The 26091-nt window shown below is 39.8% G+C and overlaps 1 protein-coding gene across 2 annotated transcripts in view; it reads right to left on the minus strand.

Annotated features, from left to right (window-relative positions):
- The window catches only part of LOC120558823 (adenylate cyclase type 6-like), a 42604-nt gene that overhangs the window by 12680 nt on the left and 3833 nt on the right, over window positions 1–26091 (minus strand). For both annotated transcript variants that reach the window (XM_039800087.1, XM_039800085.1), the window contains exons 3-6: window positions 25112–26051; window positions 6113–6262; window positions 2105–2226; window positions 158–269 (exon numbers count right to left, since the gene is read on the minus strand). In XM_039800087.1, the coding sequence (XP_039656021.1) occupies window positions 158–269; window positions 2105–2226; window positions 6113–6262; window positions 25112–26051 (1324 nt within the window). The remainder of the gene's footprint in view (window positions 1–157; window positions 270–2104; window positions 2227–6112; window positions 6263–25111; window positions 26052–26091) is intronic.

Consider the following 26091-nt stretch of genomic DNA (forward strand, 5'->3'; position numbering starts at 1 on the left):
CAGGATTAGCTGAGTGTAAAGACTGAAAGAGAGGGGAAACAGTTAACCTGGATATGGTAACAAAATCAGACTATCAGCCCCTCTAAAGCTATGTCCCAGAACTACTCCTTTAAGAAAACACAACAGACATAGGAGAAAAGACGCTGTGGATCCTTACCGATGCCAGCTTGTCAAAACGGGCAAAGAGTTCATTGAGTGTCATGACCAGCTCCTGAGCCGTGCATTGAGAGGCCAGGCTGGTGAAACCCTCGATGTCTGCAAACAGAATACTGAGGACGAGATAAAAGAGGTGGAAAAACAGAAGAAAACCACTTTTAATCGTTGAATTAACCTATCAAGCATCCTCACTTGGGTTCAGTGTTGAAATTTTAGCATTAGCAAATGATTAAAAACTTAGCACAAAAAGTAAGGAAATTTGTGTTTGGTAGATTATTTCTGTGGTAACAATGCTTTTTGGCAATACATCTTATACTGTTGGAAAGCCTGTTTACTTCCCTTTCAAATGGTGCCCCATTTGTAAGGAAGATGCATTTGTGGGATGAGCAGCAATGCTGAGTATGTGGGTTGCACCCATGAAAAATTTGCCAAATCTTCTCTGCCAATGCCAAACAGCTTATTCTGCCATTGACTCGTTTGGTGTTTGGTGGATTGGATGATTGAAGTTTGAAGAAACAAGACATATTGGCAATTTAACAATTTATTCATTTCACAAACAGGAGCCTCAGCCTGGCACCTCCTCCTCATGCTGGTCACCAGCCTGGTCACACACTGCTGTGGGATGGCATCCCCATTCTTCAACCAGCATTTGTCGCAAGTCAGCCAACGTGGTTGTGTTGGTCACTCTGGCACGAACAGCCCGCCCAAGCTGATCCCACAAGTGTTCAATGGGGTTGAAGTCAGGACTGCTGGCAGGCCATTCCATCGTCTCCACTCCCACATTCTGGAGGTAGTCTGTGATATACCCCGCCCTGTGGGGGCGAGCGTTGTCATCTTGGAGGATAGAGTTCGGTCCCAGACTGTGGACATATGGGATTGCCACTGGGTGCAGAATCTCATCTCTGTATCTCTCTGATTGGCAGCACCTGGGGGTACCAGAAGCTCCAATAGAAGTGTCAATAGCAACAGCAAAATAACCTGATGGCATTGGCAGAGAAGATTTGGAAAATGTTTCATGGGCGCAACCCACATAATCAGCGCTGCTGCTCATCCCACAAATGCAGGTTCCTTACAAATGGGGCCCCATTTGAAAGGGAACTAAACAGGCTTTCCAACGGTATAAGATTTATTGCCAAAAAGCATTGTTACCACAGAGAAATAATCTAACAAATACAAATTTCCTTACTTTTTGTGCTACATTTATTTTCATCACTACACAGCAGCAGCAACAGCAGTACTACAGTTTGTTGCAGTATGTTACTATGTGCTGACCTTGAGAGAGGCAGAAATGTTTGGCCCTAAAGTCTTCTGAAGAAGATCTGTGCTAATAATGTGTGTGTGTGTGTGTGTGTGTGTGTGTCTGTGTGTGTGTATGTGTGTGTGTGCGTGCATGTTTGTGTGTGTGTGAGTGTGTGAGTGAGGGACAGAGGGACTATGTGCAGTGTGTTTGCTCAGTGCTGTAATTGAATGCGCGCTGAAGCTCTCCATCTTTGGGGATTATCTTATCTTGGCTGCTGGTGATTAAGTATTCCCTCACTAGTGTTAATTAGCCTCCACTCTGCCAAATCACTCTACCCTCTTATGACTCTGTGAGCGTGTGTGTGTGTGTGTGTGTGTGTGTGTGTGTGTGTGTGTGTGTGTGTGTGTGTGTGTGTGTGTGTGTGTGTGTGTGCGTGCGCATGCATGTACAAATGTGTAGTCATTCTCAGGAAGATTTATGGAAAAAGTTATGTTTTGTGTTTAATTTTATGGGCAATACATCTTAACATGTATTATTATGTTTTAAAGATGACATATGATACATAGCATATCATATAATGTACTCTCAAGGTATCTTACATGAATATTACAAGTGCGATAACAGAAAACAAGGTAGATTGAGTAAGTGAAATTTGAATTCATGGGTAAAACATGAAATAAAGCACTGAAGCCAAGTGTCCCGGCTGACCTGACATTGTCGTGTTTCTGGATATAGATTTTATGGAACATCATGTTTTCCTTCTTGGCATTGATGTCAGCCTTCATCTCCATAGCAACGTGCCTTGGCAACACTGAAAGCAACAGACGTTCCTGAAAAACAAAAATACACAAAAAGAAACAAATTGCAGATTGTATCATTCACAATATAGTTGTCTACAGTATGTGCAAAATGGACGGATTAGTTAGAATTAGGATGAGGTTTAGTTTTAGGCAGAAGTTAAAGGTTAAGTCTGGTGATATTCTTTATTTATACTATTGTCAACAAATCCCATGAAAGGATTAAAAAAAACAATGTGACCAATTTTCAAAGATTTACTTTTTCTGTAGGAATGAATGGGCTTTAGAGGAACAGACGGGGATGGGAAGTCAAAAAGTATTGAGAAAGCAAACACATATATTTGGTCATTTCATGGGATTTGTTGAGAATAAAAGTTTAAGAATAATTATATGACCGATGATGTAGCCTCCATTTCTGAGTCCACTGTGCTTTTTGATAGTGTTATTTCTTGTTCATGTTTGTAAGTATTTTTGGGTGCATTTTTGTGTCTTTATTTGACACCCAACAGTAGAGAGGTACAGTGTTGGAGTAGTAAAAAGTAAAATGGAGATACTCAAGTATAGTACTTTACCACACAGAGAGAAAGACATCATAGAAATGCAAAGCCAATGCCAAACATTAATTACTGCTGTGCTGTAAAGAAATGTTTCCAAGTTAGTTGACTGACGAGGGTTGGGTATCGTTTGGGTTTTTTCCGAAACCGGTGCTAAAACGATACTTTTAAAACAGTGCCGGTGCCTAAACAGTGCCTGAACCAGTGCCTGAACCTGAAAAATACAGTTGTGTTCAAAATAATAGCAGTGTGATTTAAAAAAGTGAATAATGCTCAAAATCCTTTGAATAGCTTTTAATTCCATAATATCAATGCACTGGGAACACTGCACATTCAATTCTAAATCAAAACATGACCAAAATTGATCAAGTTTGTGTTATACCTTTACAGAAAGTGAAGAAAAAGAAATATTAGGCTGTTCAAAAAAATAGCAGTATTTGCATTTTTCTTTATAAACTCAAACATTTACTGTATAAACTGAAAAATGTCTCAAGGGTTTGCTTTACTTTGAATCACTGCACTAATATTTAGTTGCATAACCATTATTTCCGAGAACTGCTTCACATCTGTGTTGCATGGAGTCGACCAACTTCTGGCACCTGTGAACAGGTATTCCAGCCCAGGAATACTGGAATGTCCACAATTCCTCTGCATTACTGGGTTTTGCCTCAGAAACAGCATTTTTGATGTCACCTATGGGATTGAGGTCTGGGGATTGGGATGGCCACTCCATAACATCAATCTTGTTCATCTGGAACCAAGACTTTGCTCGCTTACTGGTGTGTTTTGGGTCAGTGTCTTGTTGAAAGACCCATTTCAAAGGCATTTCCTCTTCAGCATAAGGCAACATGACCTCTTCAAGTATTTTGATGTATTGAAACTGATCCATGATCCCTGGTATGCGATAAATAGGCCAAACACCACAGTATGAGAAACATCCCCATAACATGATTTTTGCACCACCATGCTTTACTGTCTTCACAGTACTGTGGCTTGAATTCAGTGCATGGGTGTCGTTGGACAAACTGTCTGCGGCCCCTAGACCCAAAAAGAACAATTTGCTTTTCTTTCTTTTTCTTTGGCCAGTCAATGTGTCCTTTGGCAAATTTTTCTTTTTTTCAGCAATGGGACTTTGCGGGGGCTTCTAGCTGATAGCTTTGCTTCACATAGCCTCCTTCTGATTGTAACAGTACTCACAGGTAACTTTAAGTCTTCTTTGATTTTCCTGGAGCTGATCATTGGTTGAGCCTTTGCCATCTTGGCTATTCTTCGATCCATTCGAATGGTAGTTGACCGTTTTTTCCCACGTCGTTCAGGCTTTGGATCCCATTTCAAGGCATTTGAAATAATTTTGTCTGAGCAGCCTATAGTTTTTTGCACTTCTTTATATGTTTTCCCCTCTTCAATCAACTTTTTAATCAAAGTCCGCTGTTCCTCAGAGCAATGACTGGAACAACCCATTTTGCTGAGTATTTCAGTGTGAAATGCACTACAACCAGCATGCACAACATTTGCTTCCTTCCTTCCTTAAATATGGGCCATAATTGACGCCTGTGTCTTCACAGAATCAATCACCTCACTAAGTGAACACAACACTGCTATTATTTTGAACATGCCTCTTTCAATTACAGATTCAATTTTACAGAATGAGCAGCATGCATGTCATGACTGTTGGGTCTGTTGGTTTTCTATGACTCTACAACACTTACTAGTAAATTATTTGCCATGTAGAAATATCACTTCTACCAAAAAATTTGATTTATGAGGTTAGTGATGTTGGACTGCTATTATTCTGAACACAACTGTATATAATATATTTATAATGTATATAATATTAAATATAAAAAAAAGGAGCACAAAAAGACAGCTGGCAACATTAAAGAACGGCTTGTTTATTGTTAAGCCCATATGGTCAAAATTAAATGATTGGTTAATAATGTAATAACAATAACTTATAACAATTACTTATTTCACCAGTAAATTGCTGGTAAACGACAAAAACAAGCACCAGATGGGAAAAGGGTATTTTACAATAACTTTGAATGTACCACAAGGCTGGCGAGTTTCAAGTAAACGCACCGTCTGTGTTGTTTTTCCGACAGCGGCAGCTGTGGACTGTTAGGTCCCGCTGTTGGAATCCTCTACAGGGAAATACAGTCACACTTTACGCCGCTTAACATAAGCTGTCAGCATTTTAACCGTTGTGTTAAATCCAGCTACTAGCTAACGGTAACGTGGTATCCCGTGCAGTGACATTATAAAATTCTACTATCAGTTATAGTAATTTAGTGATGGCAGGCCGCTGACTCAATGTTTAGTGCTACAACAATCCCTGGCCTCATTAATTAAAATGATTCCAGAGAGTTTACATGCAGTGAGGGACACAGATTTTAAATTTGGGGGAAAAAAAGGAGCAGTACTTGGTACTTGGCAGATAATCAAAATTTTGATATCTGGAGAAAATATCTAAAAATATAAGACAATATTTGTTCTGGAAATAATGTTTGGAAAAGTGACTGGTGAGACATGTACTTTTTCACATTGTCAGATATTCTTTTTGAAGGGAGATAGTACTGGTGTAACTGAGGCTTCTAAAGAGTGTATTGCAATATGGGTTATTTTTAAGCTTAATATTGTTAAACTAGCTAGTTAATTCAAGTCCTTTTATATTGTATTTTAAAGTTGATCCAGTTCAACCTACGAGAGATTTTGACAGCTTGTGCTAGTGTTTTGCTTCCAGGAAGAAAATGCCTGATATCTTTACTACAGAAATGGACAAGGGGACGAATCATCTGTCCAAATAGCCCAAAATACAGTATATCACTGCATGTAATGATGGAGAGCTGAAACAGACACAAAGCTAACTGGCAGTAACTCCCGCCATGAGCCTGACAGCAGAGTGTGTGAATATGAGACTCATGTTCAATTCAGTCACTTTATTGTTCTAGATGGGAAAGTCGATGCAGTACACGATAAAAAACACATGTACAAATAAACGAAAGGACAACAATACAAAAACATAAAGCACAAAAATATGTTTCCTGTACATACAATATACATAATTTTACACAATACTCAGCAGCAATCTCTGAATAAATTCTAATTTAAATGTGAAAATTAAGCTGGGTTATTGCACAGGCAATTAATGTGAAATATTTTCTTTACTTGAAAACATATTTGGACAATCTGGGAGTCACATTCTGCTTTAATAGAAGTATTTCAAGTTTTATTTTTACGAGTGAAAAGACTTCAAGGTTGAGGCCATTTTTTTCAAAAACAAGTGTTGGAAAAGGTCTTATATTCTGGCCAATGTGGTCATTATATACATATAGACAAATGTGTATAGCATTTGTGTGCTGGCCTACCTGTTGTTGATTCTCCCTCTGCAGGTGTAGTCTGGCCTGGATGTATCCTCGGGTCTCCTGGAAGGCTTGTCTCTGGGAAACCTCAGCGGGGTAGTGGGTACAGATACCAATTATGTTAGTGCACAGGAAGATCAGGACATTAGCGCTCACCTGGAGAGACGAGAGAGGAGGGAGGAAGGACAAAGGAAGTGAATGAATCACGATTCAAGCATAAAAGTAAGCAGGTATAAATTAATTTGTCATATAACAGTGTTGTTTTTATTGTTTCTGGCACAAAATGGTTTAATTAATCAAAAACCTCAGTCTATACTGAAAGAGAAAGGTCCACAGGTGTACACTTTTAAATAGTGTAAAAAGGATGTCTATTTTTCTGTGGGTTTAATCTTAAATCATAGTAAAACTGTCTGGTTGACTGGTTTCATTGACAGTGAGAGCAACAGTGATGCTAACAGAGACAGTACATCTCAAGTGCTTGACTTTACCGGAAGATCTTAACATAACATAAACATAAACAAGTCATAAAAAGACTAAGAACTAAAATGGTGAAAGGCTTTTATTGCACTCTTTGTAAGGGTTAAATTATGATACTACTGGCATGGTTTTTATTCCCCTGTCTACCTCTTTCCTCAAACATTTGTTTCCAAACTATAGACAAACTATATACATTAAGGACCCTTCACACGGTGTGATTTCAGGCTGTCTGAGACAAAAGTTGATAATCGTGAGAGAAACGTGGTAAAAATCTTTGATCGTCATTCCAAGTCTGGTCCTAGATCACATTGTGAGACATGTCCACCAACGACCGATTTTCTCACAATGTGACTGCTGCTATAATCCACCACTACAAACCAACCAATCAGAATGCAACATAAAAAACACAGAATACACTGGTCGGTGTGACATTTTGTAAGAGACATTTTGAATACATTTTAGAGGAGAAAACACCAAAATGATCAAGACAAAATGAAAGAGTTTGTGGCATTCTGGCCAAACATTATTTATTGTTTGCTGCATTTTTCACATGGATAACGCAAGCTGATGACGTGCCTCAGCTCTCTTACTATTTAATATTTACACGGTACCTCTACGATTCACCACAAAGTTGTCTGACATAACTCAAATTGATATCGTACAGTCTGACACAGACTTCTACCAAGATTTTATTAGACCCATCTCATACAGTGTGTCACGTAATAAACGTACACGATCGTTGTTATTGCACACTCTAAAGGCCTTCAAACCACTTCGACAGGATTAGAAGACAATGTATTCATAAGATATATATTCAGCTCATTTAATGAAATTAAAACAGAAACATGTATGTCCAAATATTTGTCAAAGCTTTCTATAAATATGAAATATCATTTATTCTTTTAAACACACCAGTTAAATTTTGCTTTGCCCCAAACTAATCTATCTATTTGTTAATAATCTATTGAGCTCACAATGGTCAATAATTACATTGAGTTGAGTGTGCACCAGAAGGAAGCCCAGAGATGATACATCTCGTATCAAACACGAATAAGAAGCAAAAAAAATGGCTTCAGGTCTAATTTGAAGCCCAGCTCCACCAAACTCTCTCTGTATTTTCTCAGTATGGCTATGTTTACAAAATGGTGCTCTCCGGTGACTTTTGCGCGCAGAAGCTTGAGTGATGCGTTTTACGCCATCGCTGAGAAAGGGCAACAGGTAACGGTCAGCTTTGGAGACGAAAAAGACTACAAGATAATTACCTCTTCTGAAGAGTCAATCATGTTTTTTAATCCACCGTTTCCTCCTTGAGCTACTAGCAACTGGCGTGGGAGGGGTGGGGGTGGTGCGCTGACCACCGAAGGCTTGCGTCATGTGGACAGTGTTGTTGTCATTACTTAGAGTTCCTCATGGGGACGACAGAAACTACGCACTTTTTTCACAGTTTTAACCATTTTCATCAAAAAAATCCCAGATATACGGCATAAATGATGGTTTGGGTGTCAATTATTTTGAAAGATACATTTCTTGGAGAAATGCAACAGGAGTACTTAACTTTAATGGGCTTTCCTAATTGTTAAATTTTTTATTTCAATTGTTCATATCAACATATCTTTAAATCAGAAATATCAATTGAGGGACTTTGTTAAAAACATGTATATTTTGAATCAAAAAGGTGAATACTGGAGGGATTGTTGCTGCCTTTAATATAAATAAAAATAATAAAAGGAAACTGAAATGGAGAAATGTATCAAGTCTTAAAGGTTGTGGGAAACTATTTTCTTTTTCCAGCCCCAAAAAAAAAGAAAAAAGAAAAAGCCATCCCAAGCAGCCCATGTTGAATATACAATACTTCAAACATTTTTGGTAGGCCTAGCAAAAACTACGTTTCTTCTGCTTTTCCCCCCAAAATCATCCAACTGGGTTTCCAGGATATACTGTAACACCCTTTTCAGCACGATCCAGATCACTTTGGATTACTCAAGTACCTTTCATTGTTAAGATAGATTGTTCTTCCACGTCCATGCAGGTCCTCAAGTGTTTTGATCACCATGCTTCCTTCACTATTTGAAATTTCCCTGGAAAGTTTATCCAAAGCTGTATAAAAGCAGTCTAAATGTTACTGTTGGTTTATGTTGTTTCAGAATATTGGGCCTTCAGTTTTAAAATGCCCTTTGTGTATCTTTACATAAGCTCCACTTTGTGTTTGAACCTTTGTTCAGCAGATTTTCTGCACTTTTACTTTACTGTACCATAATCACTTTCTCAAATGTAAATCAATCTTACTGTTAATATCGTGTTCACGGTAGAACAAGAGATGAAACATTTAATATAATTCCTAAACAACATTGAAATTGCCCACGACCAGAGCTTTTCTTCTGTCCTAAAACAAAAGAAACACATTTAATGAGAACTTGCATGTAAACAGGAGAGCATGAATGAATCATGGGCATATACAGTATATACAGTGGCTACAAAAAGAATAATGAAAATAGCAATAGAGGATAAAGGTGACCCAGGGTGACATAGTTTCCAGAGTATCACAGACACAAGAATAGAAGCAGATGGGTAATGGACAGATGAGTTGAAAAAGAACAAGGCGGGGGTAAAAAATAGACCAGCAGACTAATAGACAACACAGATAAAATGGCAGACTGACAGATGATGGGGGTCGGAAGGAAATAAGTCGAAAGAAGGAGGATGAGGAAGGAAAAAGACAATGTAAGGTCGACAAGAGTAAGAAGAGTACGAGTTAGTAAGATCTGGAGTGCGAGAGAGAGAGAGAGAGAGAGAGAGAGAGAGAGAGAGAGAGAGAGAGAGAGCAGGACAGATATGGGCCACAGTGACATTAGGCAGATGGCTCAGAGCGCTGACAAAATGAAGACACAGATGAAAGATAGTGTGTTTGATTTTAGGTGAATGCCTTACTCCTATATGTATGTGCAGTCAAGACTTTACTGTGTTTCCAAATGCAATGAGCTGCAGCTACTGTAAGTATTGATCTGTTGAGATTCACTCAACGTGCGTATCACACTCCATGCGTCTGAGCTCACAGACTTAAACTAATTGCTTGCTTTTCTCAAGAGGGCAAGGCCTAGTGGGTTTACAGAGTACACATTAAGGCCCTGTGTTTACGCAACAGCACTCCACCTCTTTAGTAGCTCTGCTTGGCAGCCTTTACCTGCTACCTGTACACGCCGCCACGCTCCCAGTGCAGGGCCAGTGCACCTGCTCCTCTGTGCTCAACAACACACTCATTTATCTAAACTCACCACATATTACCATATCCTGCCCAGCTTCTCCTGTGCTGGTTTAGTCCAGTACCATTATAATCATACCACTAATCATTATGATCTGCATTGCTCACTTCCTGTCAGGTAGAGTTCATGACTGAGTTACCAATATGATTATGCCCTACTAAAAGGGTTATGTTCGGTTTGTGGAGACTAAAATAAACCAGGAATTGAACATCACGTCACTGGAACATCACATAGTTTGTTTGTTTTTTGCCATAAAAGCAGTCGTCATTTCCCCGAGGGCTGATATGATGGAAGCAGCCAACCAGTCTGTGGAGAGAACCTTGGCCTAATCCCGGGATATCAAAATGGCATTATGTAAGAGCTGTTCTGATCTAGACAGGACAGGCAAAACATGTACACAACATAGATTAAAATGTATTTTTCCACAAAAAGCCCCCAACAGCTCAGGGAGGATATGCAGGCTTAATTAATAAATGATCAACACTGCTCTATGGATCCATTGCTGAATAAATGACTTCCTATGTCTGCTGCATACCTAAAATAACTCCACAATGAAGTTAAAGTGTGTACTTTAAAGTGTGTACTCAATTCTGCCACAAACAAAATCCAACCCCTACCACAACTTAGTTTTTCTAATAATCACGAGATACGATTATAAGATACTTTAATAATAATAATTATTACATTATTTATTATTATATTATTTCTATATACCATGGCATTAAAACTATGATTAGTATCTCATAATTATGTTGAAACAAGGCTGTATGGCTGTTCTTAGGCACAGCTGTGCTTTTAGCTAAATGCTCACAAAGACAATGCTAACATGGTGGTATTTAGCAGGTATGTTCATCTTGTTTATCATCTTAGTTTAGTTTGTTAGCATGCTAACACTTGGTAGTTACCACAAAACAAGTTTTGCAGGTATTATTTGGTCATAAACCAAAGTATGAGGGTGCTTGAGGAAAAGTCAGAGGATTACCAAAGTTATTGCAATTTATCCTGAGGGCGAGATGAAGGTTTGTAAAAAATTTCACAGCGATCCAGTCAATATTCATAACCACGTCAACCTCATAGTGGAGCTAGAAAAAAAAAGGCAGGGATTACCAAAGTCAGTCCCCCTCTGGGGACCATAAATGTCTGTTCAAGATTTCAGGGCAATCCACCCAATAGTTGAGATATTTCAGTCTGAACCAACGTGGTGGACCGCAAATGCAGCGATGATATCCACACTATGATATCCACACTACACCTTTCCTCCACATCCAAACACAACACTCATCACCACTCTACACCTAATGAAGCCTCTTTGAAGCTACCGTCTCAGAGTTGGACGAGCAGGCGAGGATGAGAGGGGCGCTTATGGAACATTCACAAACTTTATTTATAATTTTTCTCCTCCTTTATGACGGATCTAGCACAGCAGCCATTTACTTTAGCAGGAAGCCTCTGGTCCTGGCAGTGAGTCTATAAACATTGACTTTTAAGGCAAGCAGGCCCCTTTTCAGACGTGAGGAGAGAGCAATGCGGATGAACGTGTCAAAATGGGACATTTAACAGCATCCTATAAGATGGACACAAATGTAATGTACCTGGATTTGATTATTTAAAGCAGCTAAAATCAATATTTTGATATCAGCAATGGGTCATATGGCTACTTGTTTGTGAAAGGGGCCGCAGCAATAAACCCACAGAGAATGATCACCGAACTCTGCAGCTTCCCTCAGCTCTACAGAGGTTTATAGCATATTTTAATGTTATAACTGCTGGATGTGTAAATAAGTAATTTTACTAAGTAAAGTTTGCAAATACCAAATCAACAAAGTTGATTCTATGTCAATGTTGTGTTCTCAACTTTGTTTCTGCTGCCCCCAAGTGGTAAAGAAAAAATCTGTTATTGCAGGTTAAAGGGCTAACATAAATATAGTCCGTCTGTGCAATGAACTCATTAAATTAAAGAACCCTCTCCAAAACAGACAGTAGGATGTGACTAATAGTCAGCACTACCAAGCCAGTTCCATTTCAAACCAAACAATCTCATCAACTGGCTGAGGTTTCCGGATACACGTCCTTCTTCCAAGTATCTCTTTTTATTTTTCTCAGCATGTTCACACAGAAGTAAGGGGCCTGACCCCTCCTTTATTCCCTCCATCCTGCTCTCCATTCCACTTAACAATACTCAGCCAACACCCACCCAGCACTGACCACAGGAAGGTGTGTGTATGTGTGTGCACACATACAAATGCACAAAATTAGCAGGTCATGGAGGATCCTAACATTTTCCCCCAGACGCCTAGTATTACTACTGTACTGCAGACCCCTTACACATCAGTTGACAGAATGAAAAGTTCAGAGGCTTAAAAATGAAATGAAATTAATATGCAGAACAAACGGTCTTTCAGGACATGCAATTTACACTTTAAATCCCTTTTAGCAGATCAGATACATTTCCCACAGACACATGCTTTGTCTCTTCAATCAGTCAGCAAGTCAGTTTAGAAGTTGTTGATATGCAAAAGCAAGCTTTGCTATAATGTACTGTATATTCAGGTATTATGTTCACTTTCCTGAATAAATATTCCTGTTAGAGAGCTCATTTTGAAGCCAGCAGTCATAATAGACCTCTTATGCATGGAAGATGGAGATGTGAGGATTTTATATATAACTCAATGTTGTTAAAGTCTCTCTCTCTCTCTCTCTCTCTCTCTCTGTGCTTCTTTCTCAGTCTTGTGAAAGGTTCTGCTTAGTTTTGGCCTGAGACTCACACCCACGGAGACTGTGATGATCAGAGATGGCAGCGCAGCTTTCACTTAGCAACTATCACCCACATTCCACAGCCTTCCTCCAAAGACCTGCATTCACCCACCCAGGTTCAGGAAGGGTGCAGTGTGGGGACCAGCTGGGGAGGAGGAGGGGGGCGGGCTAATGACTTTGTCTTACAGGTTGTTTACGCCGACATACCACAGTCAGAACATGCTGTATTCTCAGTACGTCCGGACTCTGGTTTGCCCCTTATCAACTAATTGTTTTCACAAGCAACAAATAAATTGTAATATTTTAAATGTCACATATACTGTACAGTAAAAATCTCCAAGTTAACAGAGCCCAAATTCCAAAATAATCAATTAAGTGTTCATTGCTACCCCTGTCAATCTTTTTACTCTTGCACAGCACACATGTAGATTACAATGACAACTATGGAAGATTTACCATCAAAACTCTTTTTGATTCAAGACAGAGGTAGACAAAACTGGCTTCTCACTTCAAGCCAATAAAGCTTGGGTAGGCAGTATTGTTTTGGCGTCATTGGGCAAAAAAGAAAAACAATAACCTTTCGTCATATTGTAATTCAAGTGGTCTGAGAGAAAACTAGATTTCTGTACATTCTCTTGGCTCTGTTTTCAGGCTTTAGAAAATCTAACCCATGTCGAGAGACTTTGGCCAATCACAGGTCATTTCAGAGAGAGGGCATTTCTATTGGCTGTTCTACAAATGCAGATGCGTGTGCACAGTCCTTCAGATGATGAAAGCCTGATTCAATGGCTACCCGAATGTGATTTTTTTTGGTCCAAGGTAGGCTTTCTTATATGATGACGTATACGCATGTTGTAATTTAGCATGCGGCAGGTCAGGGCCAAGGTAGGTCACGTCGGCTACTTACAAAAAAGCTAAACGAAGGATGACAGAGAGTTGGATGACGGAGAGAGGAATACTTTCAACAGCTGAAAGTATTATCCTTGACAGTGTGAAGACAGTGGGAACATTGATGACATCCAACATGTCACTGTGAGCAGAGCAGGGCAGCGTCCCTCTCCTCTCTCGCCTTGTGCACGCAGGCACAGCGAGTTACTATGGTTATGGGAATCTGTGTCGCCAGGTCCTTTTTTATTATGTAAGCCTCAACAAAAAATTTAATAGGCCTATATAAATGTGCGATAATCTTCGTAACATACAGTAACAGATTGAATGCAGAATGTTTGAAGTTATGCAGTTTGGCTGATTGTTGACTCCTGCTGTAAGGTTAATTATTGTTCCAATTCTTTATAAATAAAGAATGATTTCTAAAGGGGGGGGGGGGTGCGAAAAGTAATAGAGTAATATAACGAGTAATGTAACTAGTTACTTTTGATACTAAAGTAATATTACTTTTTAAAGTATATCTCTCATACTAAAGCCCCATGAACATGTGGAGAAATCCTAAACTTTACAGGCCTGCCGTGCTTAGTTGTAGTTGCTAAGCTATGATTGGACAATTCCTGTTCTGACAATTAAATCGACTAATCCTTTCAGCACTGCTTTTACTTCAAATGGTATGGAGCCGTCTTGGACTACTAGAGAAAATAATTGTCCAGAAAACTGTGTGGAGAACAAGATGCTGATTTATAAGACCTTTTCCCAGAGGGAGCAATGACTGATGGGATATTGTTGTTGAAACGGGGCCAGCAAGAGTGCAAGTCAGAGCTCATCGACCTTTGAGGAGCATCTGGAACTTGTTAGAACATCTGTGTTAGATCAGGCTCTGTAAAACACACTCCAGCACCCCAAACATAATGACGGTGCTTTACTCGTGACAAAACATAAGAGTGTCCCCCGTAGGTTGCACCTTATCTTTCCTTGAGAGCGTCGGTTATTTATTTCCATATTCTTTCATTTCATTTGTTTTTTCCGACCTCCTCCCACTCTGACTAGCGCTCACTGACACTTTTAGCCTTTGTGAAAGAGAGTGTGTGTGTGTGTGCGTGTGTGTGTGTGTGTGTGTGTGTGTGTGTGTGTGTGTGTGTGTGTGTGTGTGTGTGTGTGTGGTGCCAGGCAGCTGCTGGGTTTGTGTACTCAGCCTGAACCTCATGTCTACACACAGCTCGCACTGCCCTTATCTGAAATGACCAGAACCACATCAACAGATAAAGAGTCAAGCCCCGCCTGCTCACTCTGCCGGGTGGTCTATACACTGCCTGGAGGTGAGCGTCGCCCGGCTGCAACTAACTGAGACGCATTACAATCAAACATTTGTGTCTTACAGTGGAAACACTTTTAAAATATTTTAAGCTACAGACAAAAAGATATTTTGGAGCATATTCATCTGTACAGTGTTGTCATTTCTGCAATTTGTGATGAACAGCAGGGAAGCGTTTTGTCCTTTCTCAGGAAATCATTTTCAGGACAACGCCACTCAAACTATTTAAAGCTATTCTTAGGTTCTTAAATCTGTCATCATTGAGACTGACATGAAGCAGTGTCATTTAAACAAAACTGAAACACTGTGATGTGTGAGGCCACAAAATGTAATCATTTTTTTATTTAGTAGTTCTTTAGTTCTTCAATTTCACCTTTTTTTTGGTTTCCATTGCAATAAATCTTTTGATTTACAAGAAGAATGTTGACTTGACGTGTAATTATCACAAATATATAAATATATTTCACATTGAAAGATTGAGGTCCACTCCACACACCCGTGTTTTTATTTATTTATGGTAAAACAACAAAACAGATTAAGAAGAAGGTTAACATGGAAACTTTTCATTACATTGCTCAGATCTGTGTCCAAAATCCGCCCCTCATTCATTATTTCCTGTAATAAACACTCAGTAGTTCAATCTGTACGACAGTTAACTTTATACTGGGCAGTAAATTGAGATTTTGCATTGTGGGACTGTTAGCAGAAAATACTTTTTTCATTCCATCATGGGAATTTTTAAAAGGCACAATATGGAACACAAAGTTCACACTCAGACAGACAGCTAATATAGTGCACTGTGGAGTAAATACAGAGTGATTTCAGTGACATTTTCACTTATTGTAGATCCAGAAATAATTTATACAGAGATTTGTTCCAACAGTAGACAGTAATAGATCTTGATTTTTTTTCTTGTCAACTCATATACTAGATACAGTTTACTGTAGATTACATTAGTAGTTGGAATCGTGCAATCTGGTAAGGAAGTAGTATATTTTGTGTATTTAAGTATGTGATGCATAAGATAAATCACAAAAGAGCAGGAACTGAGTAGCTGATATTGTATCTATGTTCCTTTAAAACAGGAAATGGTGCAAATGTTCCCAAAGTGTAATTAATTCAGAAAGCCAGTCACAATATATTTTATTACAACAAACATGTTTTTTTAGCTAAAAAAGCCCAATGATTACACTGTCATTGTAACTCTTTCCGTCTGTCATCACTTGTATTTGTGAAGAAATGAATTTTTCTATCAACATAAAAGTATTACTGATGACCCAAAGATTTCCAAAAACAGTTCTATTTGTTCGCTTTTCTGCAATTCCTTCCGCTGTTTTAGACATCTTTGAGTATTTTAGAGGCTGTGAAACACAAGACCACATTGCATAAATGATGTTACAGCCGTGTCTGTAACAATTACCTGTAATATAAAGCCAGTAATTTGAATTCTATTGGCCATGTTTAAACTCCCTTTCATGTTTCTGTAAACATGGACAGGGACATGCTGGGGGTCCTAACACTGGAAAAATACACACCACACAGTTCTGCTGGCAACCAGGCGGGTGTGACTTCTATGGAGAGAGTGTGACTATTAAGTATTTTGGCATTGGAGTTGCAAAAGTGTTTTTATTTAAAGAACAACAAAATCTACACAAAAAAAGAAGGGTTTACGAGAAGTTTTTTCTGGAAACGCATCGGACACCTGCAAGGACGCTGGGCCTTACATGCTGTGGACAGACACAGCGATAGCTCAGGGATAACTGCTGTGATTAAACAAAAAAGCCTCTTACAGGAGTTATGTCACCATTACAGAAATGTAAAGGAGTTGTAATTACCAATAAAAACGATTATCTGTGCCAGAAAAAGAAACTCATAAATAACAGAACCATCCAAGCCATTGAGTTTTCTTTAAAAAGTGTGTATCTTCAGAGGCCTAAAAACACATCCTGAATAGAGGCTAGTGACATGCACAGTCATCGCGAGCTGACCAGAGATAAGCTTCCCTGAACCACACAACTGGCAAACAACATCCTGTGCATCCCTCCCTCTCGACTCCCCACCACCTCTACACATATGACCTCTCCTCTGTCATCGTCATGTTTAATTATGGGCTGTCTCATTTTGACAGTAGGGGGGAGGAAAACAAAGCACAAATCTATCCAAGCAGCCAAACAGCAGCGTGTTTAGAAAGCTCGGACCCCTCCATCATCAAGGTCCGCAAGCTTTCAGATTCTCAGAAGGAGAAAGTGAACAGAAAGTGAAATCAATTTTGACCTGATTTTTACTTGAAGCAGTGGTTACCAAACTGTACACCAGCAGGCTGAACTGGGTATGCTGGCTGCTTGAGTCGTAGTTGTTTCCATGGCAACCACTGGACCAACTGAACACAAGCACTGAGGGAGACACTTAGCAATGCTGTTTATTCCCCATCATTCTCAGAAGTGATGCTAAACTAATTACTCATTTTTCCAGTGCTCTCATTGGTCCACAGGTTAAATCTGTATCCATGTAATCCTCATACAAGTAAATACAAACAAGCTCAACTCTATATGGAGAAACAATTACGCAATGAGGGATCATATCACATTCAGGAGTATCAATGCTGCTTACATTTTGTACATACACTGCAACCTCTCTGGAGCCTTGTGGTGTGTGTGTGTGTGTGTGTGTGTGTGTGTGTGTGTGTGTGTGTGTGTGTGTGTGTGTGTGCGCGCGCGCGTGCGTGCGTGTGATCCCATCGGTCAGCACCCATCCTGGTCGTGAGGAAAGTGTACATGTGACAGGTATCCTTGTTAAAATGCTGCTGCCGCGTTAAACACACAAATTATTTATCAAGGAGGCTGTGAAAAGGACTGCGTGGGGAGAATATCGGATTCTCCTCCGATCACACCGCCTTGCTGCCTCCTCCTTCACTTATACTGGGTGTCTTATTCTATAGCTGCAGCTTTGCACAGGTGATTGTCACTCGCTGACACTTCCTCCACTAGGATCCAAGTACAATGTTATTCAGGCACCGGGAGCTGATGTTAAACTGTGAACAGCTGATACGGTGTGAGATTTGCTCTGATTAAAATGTTTTTTCTCTCTGTGTAACATCCTGGTAATTTCAAAATTGAGTAAACAGCCATTTGGAAAGTTTGACGTGAGACCAAAGTGGATAAGCGCATTACTACACATTGTAGCACATTACTATTTCAACTCTATTCCCTTATCTTATTTACTGAATAAAAACACTTAGTGGGAGCTTGACAAAGAGACCTGTAAAACATATCGACTAGACGCTTGATTTGCCCTCTGTGGTATTTAATGAGCTTTTAGGGGCTTAACACACCATATCTGCAGTGGTCAAAGATCCATCCCAAAATGCATTACCTTATGCTTCATTAATGTGCAGCAGAAAAAGATAAAGAAATCGTTGTTCCATCTGTCAATATACAGTATCAGCCTTCAGGGTATGTGTAAATGCAGGCCCATATGTATGCAGAGAAAAGGGGGTTAGAGTGACATGCCTGTTGCTCTGACGTAGGCTCTGATAAGACTGTCCCATGTGACGCAACAGTTAGCAGAAACGCAAAAGGCTGGGTATTTTTAGGAACCAGTCTTTGACCTCTCACAGCATTTGTGTCAACAACATCCAAACAACAATGCTAGCTTTTGCCGGGGACCATAAATAAAATAATGACGAATGTACAATAATGAGGAGTTTCAATGACAAAATGAAAAAAAATGTAATTGACAAACTGTTCTGCACTGATCAGTGTGCGTAAAAAGAAGCAGAATGGCGTGTATAAAATGTGCTTGGGCTTTACTGGTGCATTTTTCTGATTTAATCCAGGACAGAAGCAGGCACTATTCATGTCAGTGTTCACATTCAAATAGGCACCCACACATACAGGCAGGACAATAGTTTTGTGATGTTGCTTCCCAAAGAAAAACAAACAGCAGCAATTCTGACAAACATTCAATAGAGACTAGAAGGGAAGGTGACAACCATAACAAAGCATTGGATGGTGTGTGTGTGTGTGTGTGTGTGTGTGTGTGTGTGTGTGTGTGTGTGTGTGTGTGTGTGTGTGTGTGTGTGTGTGTGTGTGTGTGTGTGTGTGTGTGCATTGATGGGTGGGACATGCACAAGTGTAGGAACTGTTCTGCTATGGCTAATTGATTTTAGCTGAGGAGTCTCAGGATCAAAAAAACATGAGCAGTTACAGCAGAGTGAAGCTCACATGTAACAGCACGTCTCCATTACAAAACCACTTGTTACCACAATGTTAAAGCTTTGATAGATTGAGTGTTTGTTTTTAAAGCAGACCTGTGTATAACAAGGTTCAAATATACTGTAGTTCATGATGTGAGTGTGTACAATAATATGCTCAAAGTGAAGCTGAGAACAGACACTCTTCAATTCTACTGTATGCAGGTGTAAAAACACACATCCCAAACAACGGCAAGAGCAATACAGGAAACCTCCAGATGGACTGCATGTGTTTTGAAAGTTTTGAAGGGATTAACGGGCCATATATTTCAAGAGACGAACACGAAATACCTCTCATGTAGCTGGCAGACAACATCGAGATGTCTGCTCGTGCCTCAGATTGCTCTGGTCTTACACAATAAGAATAAAAACAGGATAACAACCCTGAAAACAATTCAATTCCGCATACTAATGCCCATTTTTTATGTACAAATCAAATTCAAAATTTTGTAATGAGAGATTTGTGTGATCATACTATGGTATATTTTGGCCAAGAAAATATGATAATGGTATTTTGAAAAGTTCAAAAGTAAACTATTTTTACTACTGTTCTGTTTTCAGGTCACATTCTTTGTGGAAGTCTTGAATTAAGTTGCTATTTTCTTTTGTGTTTTGAAAGAATGTATGGTAATAAATTAATAAATGTCCTGTTAAGCCATTCTGTCAAGACTTATTATTTTTATGAGGAACACTTGTTTTGGACTTCATGCTGCGAGTCACTGACAATGTAATTTAGTAGATTACCTTTCATAGGGCAGCTTTCCTGTCAAAATGTCAATTTATATAGATACAGTAAGTGTATTGGCTTCGCTCTTCAAGCAAGTTGTAATGTTTTGAACAGAATTTAAGAGATTTTATTACAAAGTAAATACACACTATATAAATTTAATGCTATGTTGCAAGAAGAACCCAATTGTTCCCAAAACATCTAGATCATATGAAGGTCTTTTTCATCTTTAAAGCTCCTGAGAACTTGGTTATGAATCTTAAATATTTCTATGCAAGATTAAATATTTAGGAATACATAAGCAACAATCAAAATTTAAGTTTGTAAATAAAGATACTTATTAATAAATGAAAAGTTTACCGGCAGTAATTCAGTTAATCTGCTTCATCAGGAGTGTGTCTGTGTGCTTTGATCCGATTTGATTGACAGTGACTAGGCAACATAACCTTTTTGCAAGCGAACGCTCACTTCAAACCAGTAAAAGGAGCTCAGAGAAAAATACAAAAAACACACAGAAGAAAATGTCATGTTAAGTGTGCAACAATGCAAAATTGATATAACAGTGTTTCCATGTAGCACGTGTCACAGTAAGATTTTCCACGTTTTTAGTGCCTTTAAAGAATCTTTAATGCAGTCGTCACAGAGCTGCCAAGCCAGATGTGGTGATCCAGGGGCAACACTGACATTTACCCCTGACCTTTTGCTGGTGTTTCTGACACAGGTAAGTCGGGCGAAGTGTCCATGCTTTCTGAACAAGCTGTCCATAAATTATATGTATTTATGAATGTTTAAGTGTTTTGTGTGTGATCCTCATTTCTCAGATATTTCAGCTCTTACTGTATATGAACTATGTTTAAAATAAATAGGAAAATACATGATTTTGGGAAGGGGCATTTAAAAACCACACATTGCTGGTCACTGATTTAACTCAGCAATCCCCTTGAGTCATGAAACTACAGTCTGATACACAAATGGGACGAACATCATTCACTGCACGGATGATAGATTAATCAGCTACTCCTACTTTTTCAGAAATCAACTGGCGCTCATGATAGAGGAGAAACCCAACTCAACTGCACAGATTCCTTCTCAATTCCCCGTTTAAATCTGCAGTGCCAGCAAACAGAAGTTGGCAACAAAAAGACAGAAAAGAGGATCTGCATTTACATAATTCCTCATACACAACTTCATCATTATCTGTGAGGTTAATGAGTTATTGGAGAAAGAGGAAATACTTGCACACAACCGTGAAGCAGTGATTGATGACACTGTTTTACTGTGTCACATATAGTATACAGGCGACCTCAGGAATAAACAGCATTGCCGGGCCGCAGCTATCTCATGGCATTCATTCAGTTAATGACGGCAAACAACGTTGGAGCCCGTGATGGATTATACTATGGTACATCATGCATGATGTTACAGAGCAGACAGCAGTTACTGAGTTCCCACGAATGCCTAACCTAGTCCTGTACTTCTGTTATTAATTTATAATAAGGATCACAATACTATAACAAAGTGATTTGTCTTTAAGTGACTTGTTTGGGTTGTTGTAGTCTGGCTAACACGTGAGAGGATATGTTACTGAACCTTACAGTTATGGCAGAAACATTACAGTGACAATCAGTGATTTATCATTAAGTCCTATATCCCACTATTGTTTTCATGTAATGGCCTTCCTATTATGTTTTTCATAACTTTCCCCCAGGGAGACAGCAGTTGTGAAACAGCTATGGCTATATGGCTGTCTTCCCCCCCAACCACCAGTCTGCCTCATCCTTGTCACCCCACCCTTGGAGAAAAGTACAAAGCGTCCCCTGTGTGAGAGCACAGAGACCTGAGTGATACTGCTTTATATCATGGTATTCTCCCACTGTCACACAACTGCACACACTCGCACACACAAACAGCCGTCCAGCCAGGGGCAGTTTATTCAGCCAGCTGACCTTCAGCAAGCCCCTAGGTCCTTGGCATGACGCACAAACAACACACTGTACAAAAGACCCATAAGCTGCAGAATACATCTAAATATGCAAATAAAACAAGGTGATGAAAACACAGCAGAGCAATCTAGGGCTGCAACTGAAGGTTACTTTAATTTTGATTATTTTCTTGATCAATCGATTTTGTTTGGTCTATAAAATGTCAGAAAATGGTCAAAAAATGTCGATAAGTGTTTTCCAAAGTCCAAGATGACGTCCTCAAATGTCTTGTTTTGTCCACAACTCAAAGATATTCAGTTTACTGTCATAGAGGAGTAAAGAACTAGAAAAAATTCACATTTAAGGAGCTGGAATCAGAGAATTTTTACCTTTTTATAAAAAAAATAACTCAAACCGATTTAATCGATAATCAAAATAGTTGTCGATTAATTTAATAGTTGACAACTAATGGATTAATCTTTGCAGCTCTATAGCAACCTATACACTGTATCCGCTGTGTTGCCAGTTCACGTGGCATAATACCACATAAACATCGTGACATAAGAGGCATTTTAACATGACATGTTTCGTTTACGTTGCGACGTAACAATGTGTCCAGTTCAGTCAGACTACAATAATGATTTATCACTATATCACAATTTTTTGTTTTTCTGATTTAAAGTGCTCATATGCTTTTTGGCTTTTTCCTTTATTGTTATATATCTTTTTTTTCCATGTTTGAGGTTTACTAAGTGAAAAATCCCAAAGTCCACCCCAAAGGGACTTACCGTCTCCAACAGAAAACACTGTTCACAAACTGCTCCAAACAGCTCTATTGTAGTCCAGCTTTTACTTCCGTGACGAACGTGCGTCACTTTGTAACACACATTATAATGCTCGCCTAGCTGCTAGCGTGGCACGCCCTCATACTCTGTTTCTAACTGGGTAGTAGTCATTACCTAGCTACTGTGCATGTGCGACTCCCAACAAATATGGTACAGAAGTGTGATGCCTCACTCTGTAGCTAAAACAGAGAGCTCAACACACAGGGAGAAAAGAGGAGCTGCAGCAATGTGCAGTCCACCAAAAAATTGTGTTTTTTGAAACTTAATCCAGTAAACCTATTCTGATATAAACTCTAAATACAATTATGGACCTGAAAATGAGCATAATATGAGCACTTTAATTACTTCTTAAACCTCAATGTTTTCAATTTTCCACTTAAAGTAGCTTCAAATTTTGATTAAATATTTTTTTGGGCCTGCATCTAACAATTATTTAAATCTGCTGATTTTTGCGTTTCATCAATGAATGGTTTGATCTGTAGAATGTCAGAAAATGGTAATAACAAATGCCCGCCACAATAATAAAGCCCAAAATAAGGTCTTCAAATGACTTGTTTTGTCTGACCAAGCAGCAAATCCTCACAACTGAGGAGCTTACAGTAAGCAATGTTTAGTATTTTTGCTTAAAAGATGACTGAAATGACGAACACAGTGAAGGATTTAGCAGCTAAAGAGCCAAATATTTCCCTCAGGAGTTGGCGGAGACCAAAATCAAGCTATAAGGAGAGCGGGTGGCCACAAAGTCAACAGATGAATGCTAATGTAGTTTGTCTGCTGGTTGATTAATGACTGAATCATATAGACCAAATGGAGAGAACTTGTTTTCTATCATGTATATTTGCAATATGGCTTAAGCTAGACTTACAAAACACACAGAGCCTGTTCATCCTATGAAAGACAACTATTAGCTAGATGCAATCAATTTAAACATGTCCACTGCCTCTTCTTACTCTCATAAAAACATGCTTTATGTTGAAACATCAGTTGCTACAGCTAATCAAAAAGCTCCAACTATAACAGTTTGCTCTAGACCTCATCACTCCAGATCCTTAAAAACGCCACTGAAGTGGCGACAATTTAAAAAGGAGAGCTCTAGAAAGTGGCCAGATTAACTTTTTCTTTTTTTAGGGAAACGCCAAATGAAGACGATGACACAGATAAGCTAAGTTAATCAGGAGAAGTGCAGGATGCTAGCGGTCTTGCAAAACAATACAACGTTGCCTGCAAACCAGCGTTTATGTTTATGAATCAAACTTTTTCTTGTAGCTCCGCAGCAGCAGCTAGTCCAGTGTGCTGCTAACAGTGACAATGAAGAGCCTATAACATTACCAAGCACCAGTAGCTTAGAAATCTAGACGCACCCTAGCAGCAGCGAATTTAATTTGCAGCCAGGGGGGTCCAGGCACTCTCTGTTGACATGCAAGCTGGAAAAACCAAACTCTAGTCAGGCCAATCACATTGTGTATAGAGTCGGTGGGCGGGCTTATGGCTGCTGCTGCTGGGAACAGCGGTCTTCTGGAAGACTTGGAGTTCAGCTTTTCTTTGAGAAAAGAACAAAGAACAGCACAGAAGTCATTCTTAAAAAAGGAAGATGTGTTCGTAGTTTTGCCGACTGGATACGGCAAAAGTTTAATCTATCAACTAGCTTCGCTACCTTCTTCATTGCTCTGCCTGGTTGTAGCGCTAATTTGAAAGACAACCGTTTATCCCGCCCCTCGGATTGAGCCCCGTCAATGGTAAGTTCCCAGACCCAACATCTTGATGTGGGTCTGGCTTGTCAGGCTAAAGCACCAGCTATACCCATAAGTCCAGTTTGGGCAGGTAGGGTTGCTCATTGACTGAATATTATATGAATTAATAAGAGTGTGGTGTAGACCTGCTCTATATGAAAAATGCCCTGGGATAATTAATGATGCCAGATGATTCGGCACTACCATAATGAAACTGACTTGACTTGATCAGAAAGCTTTGTAAAAAGGAGAGATTTGTGCTGAGAATTATGACAATTTATAAAATGTGATTTAGTGTCAGAAGCAGAGCCAGTAGTGTGCATTAGGGATAGCTGCTGTCAGTGTGGATGGCACATCTACTGTAAGCTGTTGTATCACAGTGTGTGAACAAGCAAACATGATCAGATTAGTAACAATATTATCACTTTTTATGCCCAAATATTACTCGTGACCCATTATGCCTTTATCCTTGAAATTATGATAGTAAATATACAAAGCCCACGACTGAAAGGGAAAAGAAAGTTATATGAAATATTCAAAGGAAAAAATAGATTATGGTGTCATTAGAAAATGCAATTTTTGAAAGTTTTGGATATCTGTGATTACTTATTTGCACAGAAAATAGATTCTGATATTGTTGAACATCATTGGGATGTTGTTAAGATGTTAACTTTTCTAATAAATCTACATTATGAAGCAACACTTGGAAATAGTCAAATTATTGGTACTTGAGTACAATATTTTAGTACTTTTTCCACCTCTGCCACCCTGTTCACTGTAACTGTCTATTGAGGTCACCCATAAACAGTCAAAAATTAAGACGTCAACCTTCTCTTACCTGTTTCCATAGGAACTGGTCTTCCTGATTGATCTGCCAGGTGGTGACCACGTGTATGATGGACAGCACTGCTCCACTTAGCACCGCCGCTCTCATCCTCACAGGTAGCAGAGTGTAGATGATGTAGATGAAAAACACGGACCACCAGATGCCTTCTGAAGCGCTCCTGGGTGCCACCATGAGCACCCCGAACACCTGTACAGACAGCAAGACTCCAATCACCAGGTAACTGACCATCCACATGTAGTCCTGGTGGAAGCCGTTGCGGTTGCACACTACCATAAGAGCCATGAAGAGCGCCATCGCGACTGACAGGGCTGACGAATAAGCCACGTGAGGGGCGGCATGGACACAGTGGAAGGTCAGCATGATGCCGCACACGATCACAAGTACCCCCATGAGCATGGTCAAGGAGCTCTGGTTCAGCCTGAAGAAGTAACGCTGGTATAGGCGCTCCAGTTTGCGGGACTGGAATTTTTTTGACTGGAACACCTGTACTACCCTGAGCCAGCAGTCTGCAGCCGTCACCACCCCTGCTGCCCCATTGGACCCGTCATCGCCCATGTCACCGCTTCCTCCATTACATCCCCCTTTCCTCCCTTTTAACGCACCATCCTCAAAGCCCAAGTTGACCGATTTCAGCCCCACCCCTTCCCCGGGAGCCCCTACTCTTTTGCCGTAGTGGTCCTCCTGCCATCCGCAACGGACGCCGAAGTTGCCCCCGCCTCCCAGGGCCCCAGTCAACCCTCCGCGGTGGTGCTGATGGAGGGGGGCTCCAGAGGGGGGCTCCATAGCATCTGAGTCCCGCAGACAGCTCATGTAACGCGGGTTGCAGAGAGATGAGCTTCCTTTCCGTTTGGACTTCTTGCCATTGCGCTCCCCCCACGCAGTCTTGCGGTCGTCCACTCTTGCGACTAGGAAACCACTGAACCAGGACATTCTGTGTGAGCAGAGAGAGGAATGTTTAGTACAGCATCAGA

The sequence above is a fragment of the Perca fluviatilis genome, chromosome 5, assembly GCF_010015445.1.
Source record: "Perca fluviatilis chromosome 5, GENO_Pfluv_1.0, whole genome shotgun sequence".
Classification (NCBI taxonomy): domain Eukaryota; kingdom Metazoa; phylum Chordata; class Actinopteri; order Perciformes; family Percidae; genus Perca; species Perca fluviatilis.